The sequence below is a fragment of the Oncorhynchus keta genome, unplaced genomic scaffold (genome assembly GCF_023373465.1).
Source record: "Oncorhynchus keta strain PuntledgeMale-10-30-2019 unplaced genomic scaffold, Oket_V2 Un_contig_29348_pilon_pilon, whole genome shotgun sequence".
NCBI classification, from domain to species: domain Eukaryota; kingdom Metazoa; phylum Chordata; class Actinopteri; order Salmoniformes; family Salmonidae; genus Oncorhynchus; species Oncorhynchus keta.
This window is the reverse complement of record NW_026286497.1, coordinates 1-9078: the sequence shown is the minus strand read 5'-3', so window position 1 is coordinate 9078 and position 9078 is coordinate 1. Positions and strand designations below refer to the sequence as shown.

The window sequence follows — 9078 nt, the reverse complement described above, 5'->3', positions numbered from 1 at the left end:
ATTCAATCTTCTCAGATCCAGAGTGAATAGGGTCTGAGATTCAGTGAGTAACATTGTTGTTGTGATGTAATATCCTGTCTGTACCCCACCTCATAGTCTAACGTAGTGGTTCTTATCTTAGCCCTACCTTGTCAGGTAACAATGATCTCCTCTGGACCAATCAGAACAGCTTCCATGTTTTCTCATCATATTGTGTCCTTATGGAACTGGCTGTTTGATTTGGGGTTAGTATAGTCATTTAGGAGGGAGTAAGTCTGTCATATCCCCCTTTCACACTGTTGTCCCGACCCGTACTGGGCCGGGCCTGGTTACGTGTCCCACGTCGCTTCAGAAACCATGCTGCGATGAGAACAGAACAAATCCAACGTAGTGTGGTTCTGGTTGGCACTGTAGTGTGAAAAAGGTATGTTATTGTTGCGATGTCATTTCCTGTCTCCCCAAACCACCCCAGGTGTGTGTTCCTGCCTGACAACGGGGCGTTCTTTGTGAACTATGTCATCGCGTCGGCGTTCATCGGTAACGCCATGGATCTGCTGAGGATCCCTGGTCTGCTCATGTATATGACCCGGCTGTGTCTGGCTCGCTCTGCTGCCGAGAGACGCAACGTCAAGAGGGTGAGTAGAGGAGCGCCACCTGGTGGTCAGGAAGACCTCAGTTATTCAATCTCATAAACTACATCACTTATTGGATGAAAATAGTTATATCAAAGATGATCAATGGACTGACAAGATAGTCGACTGACCGCTCTAATAATGGGAATAAATGTAAGGGCATAAAACACAAAGTATTTTTTGTCAAAGTTGCCAGAATGCCACATTCGTCCACTTAAATCAGTACATTCGTAACAACCTAAACATCACACAACTTCTATTCGATCAAATAAGCCTCACGTTGCAAATTAGCAAAATTACATTTTATGTTGACCAAATATGACACTCAATGACCTCCATACATAGAATCCTTCCACTTCCACTGGTTAACGCTGTATTTTCATGTGGACAGATTTTGGGGGCGGAGTCAATTCTCTCACTTCGCCTCTTCCTCTCTGGTTATATAGTCACTGCAGTGTTCCCCAGCCCTGGTCCTCCGGGTTGTACTGTTGGGTCTCCCGGAGAACCAGGGTTGGGAAACACTGTGCTAATGGGTCAGGGTCAAATACATTTAAAACCAGTCAATTCAGGAAGAAAACGGACATTTCAATGAGGAGAGCAATGAGGAAATTTCAATTTACTTCCTGAATTGACTGTGTTGAAATGGAATGAGCCCCAACCCAGACAAGCTATGCTTTTGTTGAACTTAATTAAGCTTCCCTAAGGACATATAATAATATCCTCCTGTTAATGTGAGTTCCAGTTCGTATGAGTTCCAGTTCTATAACTCTATTTCTATGCTCTGCAGCACCAGGCGTATGAGTTCCAGTTCTATAACTCTGTTTCTATGCTCTGCAGCACCAGGCGTATGAGTTCCAGTTCTATAACTCTGTCTCTATGCTCTGCAGCACCAGGCGTATGAGTTCCAGTTCTATAACTCTATTTCTATGCTCTGCAGCACCAGGCGTATGAGTTCCAGTTCTATAACTCTATTTCTATGCTCTGTAGCACCAGGCGTATGAGTTCCAGTTCTATAACTCTATTTCTATGCTCTGTAGCACCAGGCGTATGAGTTCCAGTTCTATAACTCTGTTTCTATGCTCTGCAGCACCAGGCGTATGAGTTCCAGTTCTATAACTCTATTTCTATGCTCTGTAGCACCAGGCCTATGAGTTCCAGTTCTATAACTCTATTTCTATGCTCTGTAGCACCAGGCGTATGAGTTCCAGTTCTATAACTCTATTTCTATGCTCTGCAGCACCAGGCGTATGAGTTCCAGTTCTATAACTCTATTTCTATGCTCTGCAGCACCAGGCCTATGAGTTCCAGTTCTATAACTCTATTTCTATGCTCTGTAGCACCAGGCGTATGAGTTCCAGTTCTATAACTCTATTTCTATGCTCTGCAGCACCAGGCGTATGAGTTCCAGTGCTATAACTCTATTTCTATGCTCTGCAGCACCAGGCGTATGAGTTCCAGTTCTATAACTCTGTTTCTATGCTCTGTAGCACCAGGCGTATGAGTTCCAGTTCTATAACTCTATTTCTATGCTCTGCAGCACCAGGCGTATGAGTTCCAGTTCTATAATTCTGTTTCTATGCTCTGTAGCACCAGGCGTATGAGTTCCAGTTCTATAACTCTATTTCTATGCTCTGCAGCACCAGGCGTATGAGTTCCAGTTCTATAACTCTATTTCTATGCTCTGCAGCACCAGGCGTATGAGTTCCAGTTCTATAACTCTGTTTCTATGCTCTGTAGCACCAGGCGTATGAGTTCCAGTTCTATAACTCTGTTTCTATGCTCTGTAGCACCAGGCGTATGAGTTCCAGTTCTATAACTCTGTTTCTATGCTCTGCAGCACCAGGCGTATGAGTTCCAGTTCGGGGCGGCCTATGCCTGGATGATGTGCGTCTTCACTGTGGTCATGACATACAGCATCACCTGTCCAATCATCGTCCCCTTCGGTGAGCTGAGATCCACTGTTACTAACTGCACACTGGGCACAGAGGGGTTTAAATCAACGTGGAAGAAAATATAATGGATTTGCTATTGATTTGAAGATGACATTTCAACCACGGGGGTTAAGTCATCATGGTAATCCATTTTCAACATAGACGAACCTTGTATAAAATATGTTGAATTTGTACCTTTGAAACAATATCAGATCTTCACCGTAATATCCACTATAAGAAGAACAAAACTCTAGGCTGTTACCAATGTGCTATGTCGAGATATGTTGAGGAATCTCCACTTAACAGATTCACTGTTGCTATCAACGTTATTCCAAAGGGTAGGTTCAAGAGAGCACATTAAATATACCTATACTTTATCAATTATATCATCAATAATGCTATTTTGTAGGGAGTCATAAACAGCCGTTGTTAAAATTGGACCCAGGATTAATCTAAAATACACCATACATCAAAAATATGACTTAATCAAATCAAAATGGATTCAGACTGGATCCAACATAACAATGATTCATTTGTAGACAGGACTGGAATTCAAGGCAGACTCAGTAGCACAGATGGAACCAGCCAATCAGTAGATGGGATCTCCTTTAAACGTTGATGATTGGTTGCGTTGTCAATCAAACACTATTCACTATAACTGTTGTAACACAGCAGAGAGCCTAAACGTTAAGGCTCTCTTACAAACTAATGTGACATTCAACCTTAGAATGTTGAGGTGACAATTAACAATACATGTTCTCTTATGACATCACAGAGAGCGCGTACGTGTTCAACGGTCTCTTGTCTGTGGGGATCTTCACCATTGATTTAATCATCTGTGCAGAATCTTGATCTTCACTTTGCGCTATAATTAAATCTCAGTTGCAATCCAGGTCATTGGGTTGTGCTATGAGATGAAGCACAGTGATAACACGTTAGGTTTCGTCGTATAAATATCTGACAATCACATTTCAATTTGGTTATGCTTTTTTTTTTTTAACGGTTCAAAGCGCAGTGATAACATATTTAGGTGACAACTAAACCACAAATCAGACAGTGTTTTTCCATTGGAATACATAGTAAACATAGTGGGAACACATTGGGATATCGACCAACTTTTGGCTGTCTTTTTGGATGTTTGATCATAGGTTGTAATCTCATTCATCAATGTATCAACCAAATAAAACCCACTTATCCACATTGAAATGACGTAGTGTGCCCATTGGGTGGCTTTATACACTGGGCTGGCTTTATGCACTGGGCTGTCTTTATGCACTGGGTGGCTTTATGCACTGGGCTGTCTTTATGCACTGGGTGGCTTTATGCACTGGGTGGCTTTATGCACTGGGTGGCTTTATGCACTGGGTGGCTTTATACACTGGGCTGTCTTTATGCACTGGGCTGGCTTTATGCACTGGGCTGGCTTTATGCACTGGGCTGGCTTTATGCACTGGGCTGTCTTTATGCACTGGGTGGCTTTATGCACTGGGCTGGCTTTATGCACTGGGCTGTCTTTATGCACTGGGCTGTCTTTATGCACTGGGTGGCTTTATGCACTGGGCTGTCTTTATGCACTGGGTGGCTTTATGCACTGGGTGGCTTTATGCACTGGGCTGTCTTTATGCACTGGGTGGCTTTATGCACTGGGCTGTCTTTATGCACTGGGTGGCTTTATGCACTGGGCTGTCTTTATGCACTGGGTGGCTTTATGCACTGGGTGGCTTTATGCACTGAGTGGCTTTATGCACTGGGCTGGCTTTATGCACTGGGTGGCTTTATGCACTGGGCTGGCTTTATGCACTGGGTGGCTTTATGCACTGGGCGGCTTTATGCACTGGGTGGCTTTATGCACTGGGCTGTCTTTATGCACTGGGTGGCTTTATGCACTGGGCTGTCTTTATGCACTGGGTGGCTTTATGCACTGGGCTGTCTTTATGCACTGGGTGGCTTTATGCACTGGGTGGCTTTATGCACTGGGCTGGCTTTATGCACTGGGTGGCTTTATGCACTGGGCTGGCTTTATGCACTGGGTGGCTTTATGCACTGGGGGGCTTTATGCACTGGGTGGCTTTATGCACTGGGCTGGCTTTATGCACTGGGTGGCTTTATGCACTGGGCTGGCTTTATGCACTGGCTGGCTTTATGCACTGGGGGGCTTTATGCACTGGGCTGGCTTTATGCACTGGGCTCTCTTTATGCACTGGGCTCTCTTTATGCACTGGGCTGGCTTTCCCAAAGCTTTGGCAGCTAAAATATGTGTGTGTCCCGGGAATATTTCTTGCCATCACCTGGCTGTGGTAGGTTATATATCACCTGACTAGTAGGTTATTTATCACCTGACTAGTAGGTTATTTATATTGACTAGTAGGTTATATATCACCTGACTAGCAGGTTATTTATCACCTGACTAGCAGGTTATTTATCACCTGACTAGTAGGTTATTTATCACCTGACTAGCAGGTTATTTATCACCTGACTAGCAGGTTATTTATCACCTGACTAGCAGGTTATTTATCACCTGACTAGCAGGTTATTTATCACCTGACTAGTAGGTTATTTATCACCTGAGTAGTAGGTTATTTATCACCTGACTAGTAGGTTATTTATCACCTGACTAGTAGGTTATTTATCACCTGACTAGCAGGTTATTTATCACCTGACTAGTAGGTTATTTATCATCTGACTAGCAGGTTATTTATCACCTGACTAGCAGGTTATTTATCACCTGACTAGTAGGTTATTTGTCACCTGACTAGTAGGTTATTTATCACCTGACTAGCAGGTTATTTATCACCTGACTAGTAGGTTATTTATCACCTGACTAGTAGGTTATTTATCACCTGACTAGTAGGTTATTTATCACCTGACTAGTAGGTTATTTATCACCTGACAGAATAACTATGAGAAAGTAACAATGATAAGTCAGTGTTTGACAGTCAATATTCCCGTTCCATTTCAGGGGAGGGGACCCCTGTAGTGGGGTTTAGGGACAAGCTAGTTTTTAGGCCCACTGACTGTCCTCCCTCCCTCCCTCCCTCTCTCTCCGCTCCCCCCTCCCTCCCTCTCTCTCTCTCCGCTCCCCCCTCCCTCTCCTCTCTCTCCGCTCCCCTCTCCCTCCCTCTCTCTCTCTCCGCTCCCCCTCCCTCCCTCTCTCTCTCTCCGCTCCCCCTCCCTCTCTCTCTTTGCTCCCCCTCCCTCCCTCCCTCCCTCCCTCCCTCCCTCCCTCCCTCCTCGGCTCCCCCCTCCCTCTCCTCTCTCTCGGCTCCCCCTCCCTCTCTCTCTCTCTCTCTCTCTCGGCTCCCCCTCCTCTCTCTCTCTATCTGCTCCTCCCTCCTCCCTCCCTCTCCTCTCTCTCGGCTCCCCCTCCCTCTCCTCTCTCTCGGTCCCCCTCCCTCTCTCTCTCTCTCTCGGCTCCCCCTCCCTCTCTCTCTCTCCGCTCCCCCTCCCTCCCTCTCTCCTCCCTCCTCTCTCTCTCTCCGCTCCCCCTCTCCCTCTCTCTCCGCTCCCCTCTCCTCTCTCCTCTCCTCCCTCTCCTCTCTCTCTCCCCCTCCCTCCCTCTCTCTCTCTCCGCCCCTCCCTCTCCTCTCTCTCCGCTCCCCTCCCTCCCTCTCCTCCGCTCCCCCTCCCTCCTCCCTCTCCTCCTCCCTCCTCCCTCCCTCTCCCCGCTCCCCCCTCCCTCCCTCTCCCCTCCCCTCCCTCCCTCCCTCTCCCCTCCCTCCCTCTCCTCTCTCGCTCCCCCTCCCTCTCTCTCTCTCCGCTCCCTCCCTCCCTCTCTCTCTGCTCCCCCTCCCTCTCTCCCTCCCTCCCCTCCCTCCCCTCTCCCTCTCTCTCTCTCCTCTCTCGGCTCCTCCTCCCTCTCTCTCTCTCCGCTCCCCCTCCCTCCTCTCTCTCTCCTCTCTCTCCGCTCCCCCTCCCTCCCTCCCTCTCTCCTCTCTCGGCTCCCCCTCCCTCTCTCCTCTCTCTCCGCTCCCCCTCCCTCCTCTCTCCCCGCTCCCCCTCCCTCCCTCTCCCCCTCCCCTCCCTCCCTCCCCTCTCCCCCTCCTCTCCCTCTCCTCTCTCGGCTCCCCCTCCCTCTCTCTCTCTCCGCTCCTCCTCCCTCCCTCTCTCTCCTCTCTCTCTCTCTCCGCTCCCTCCTCCTCTCCCTCCCTCTCCCTCCTCCCTCCCTCTCCTCTCTCGGCTCCCCCTCCCTCTCTCTCTCTCCGCTCCCCCTCCCTCCCTCTCTCTCCTCTCTCTCCGCTCCCCCCTCCCTCCCTCTCTCCAGGTCTGATGTACATGCTGTTGAAGCACCTGGCAGATCGCTACAACATGTACTATGCCTACCTTCCCTCCAAGCTGGACAAGAAGATCCACTCTGGGGCCGTCAACCAGGTGGTGGCAGCACCTATCCTCTGTCTCTTCTGGCTCCTGTTCTTCTCCACTCTCCGCACAGGTACGAGGTCGCCACCTAGTGGCCGTTCTGGGCCATAACAGTCTCATGTACAGGGCCTTCAGAAAGTGTTCACACCTTGACTGTTTGTTGTCTGTTCACACCTTGACTGTTACAACCTGAATTGAAAATGGATCAAATTTAGATTTATTTTTTTGTAGCTGGCCTACACACAATACCCAATAATGTCAATGTAGAAATATGTTTTTATTTTTACAAATTAATTAAAACAATAAAATCTGACATCTCATCTGTTAGCAACAAGGCACTAAAGTAATACTGCAAAAAAAAAGGAGAAACCAGTTAACCTTTTGCCCTGAATGCTGTTGGACTGGAGAAACCAGTTAACCTTTTGCCCTGAATGCTGTTGGACTGGAGAAACCAGTTAACCTTTTGACCTGAATGCTGTTGGACTGGAGAAACCAGTTAACCTTTTGACCTGAATGCTGTTGGACTGGAGAAACCAGTTAACCTTTTGACCTGAATGCTGTTGGACTGGAGAAACCAGTTAACCTTTTGCCCTGAATGCTGTTGGAAAGGAGAAACCAGTTAACCTTTTGCCCTGAATGCTGTTGGACTGGAGAAACCAGTTAACCTTTTGACCTGAATGCTGTTGGAAAGGAGAAACCAGTTAACCTTTTGACCTGAATGCTGTTGGAATGGAGAAACCAGTTAACCTTTTGCCCTGAATGCTGTTGGAATGGAGAAACCAGTTAACCTTTTGACCTGAATGCTGTTGGACTGGAGAAACCAGTTAACCTTTTGCTCTGAATGCTGTTGGACTGGAGAAACCAGTTAACCTTTTGACCTGAATGCTGTTGGACTGGAGAAACCAGTTAACCTTTTGACCTGAATGCTGTTGGACTGGAGAAACCAGTTAACCTTTTGACCTGAATGCTGTTGGACTGGAGAAACCAGTTAACCTTTTGCTCTGAATGCTGTTGGACTGGAGAAACCAGTTAACCTTTTGACCTGAATGCTGTTGGACTGGAGAAACCAGTTAACCTTTTGCTCTGAATGCTGTTGGACTGGAGAAACCAGTTAACCTTTTGCTCTGAATGCTGTTGGAATGGAGAAACCAGTTAACCTTTTGCTCTGAATGCTGTTGGACTGGAGAAACCAGTTAACCTTTTGACCTGAATGCTGTTGGAATGGAGAAACCAGTTAACCTTTTGCTCTGAATGCTGTTGGAATGGAGAAACCAGTTAACCTTTTGACCTGAATGCTGTTGGACTGGAGAAACCAGTTAACCTTTTGCTCTGAATGCTGTTGGACTGGAGAAACCAGTTAACCTTTTGCCCTGAATGCTGTTGGAATGGAGAAACCAGTTAACCTTTTGACCTGAATGCTGTTGGAATGGAGAAACCAGTTAACCTTTTGACCTGAATGCTGTTGGACTGGAGAAACCAGTTAACCTTTTGACCTGAATGCTGTTGGAATGGAGAAACCAGTTAACCTTTTGACCTGAATGCTGTTGGACTGGAGAAACCAGTTAACCTTTGCTCTGAATGCTGTTGGACTGGAGAAACCAGTTAACCTTTGACCTGAATGCTGTTGGACTGGAGAAACCAGTTAACCTTTGACCTGAATGCTGTTGGACTGGAGAAACCAGTTAACCTTTTGCTCTGAATGCTGTTGGACTGGAGAAACCAGTTAACCTTTTGCCCTGAATGCTGTTGGACTGGAGAAACCAGTTAACCTTTTGACCTGAATGCTGTTGGACTGGAGAAACCAGTTAACCTTTTGACCTGAATGCTGTTGGACTGGAGAAACCAGTTAACCTTTTGACCTGAATGCTGTTGGAATGGAGAAACCAGTTAACCTTTTGCCCTGAATGCTGTTGGACTGGAGAAACCAGTTAACCTTTTGCCCTAAATGCTGTTGGACTGGAGAAACCAGTTAACCTTTGCCCTAAATGCTGTTGGACTGGAGAAACCAGTTAACCTTTGACCTGAATGCTGTTGGACTGAGAAACCAGTTAACCTTTGACCTGAATGCTGTTGGAATGGAGAAACCAGTTAACCTTTTGACCTGAATGCTGTTGGGCTGGAGAAACCAGTTAACCTTTGACCTGAATGCTGTTGGACTGGAGAAACCAGTTAACCTTTTG

At 47.0% G+C, this 9078-nt stretch overlaps 1 protein-coding gene and 1 long non-coding RNA gene across 2 annotated transcripts; one reads left to right on the top strand and one right to left on the bottom strand.

The window, feature by feature from the left end:
• Positions 1-451: 451 nt before the first annotated feature.
• LOC127923326 (CSC1-like protein 2) lies at positions 452-7009 on the top strand (the record flags this gene model as incomplete). The annotated part of the gene is made up of 3 exons (XM_052507319.1): positions 452-614; positions 2449-2554; positions 6804-7009. Coding segments are annotated over 3 exons (475 nt in total), but the record flags the coding sequence as incomplete, so codon positions are not given.
• Positions 7010-7529: 520 nt separating this feature from the next.
• On the bottom strand, positions 7530-8113 carry LOC127923325 (uncharacterized). Its single transcript, XR_008114121.1, has 3 exons — positions 7892-8113; positions 7613-7809; positions 7530-7571 (listed from the first exon to the last, which is right to left on the bottom strand). It is a non-coding gene; the product is annotated as an uncharacterized LOC127923325 (long non-coding RNA).
• Positions 8114-9078: the final 965 nt, after the last annotated feature.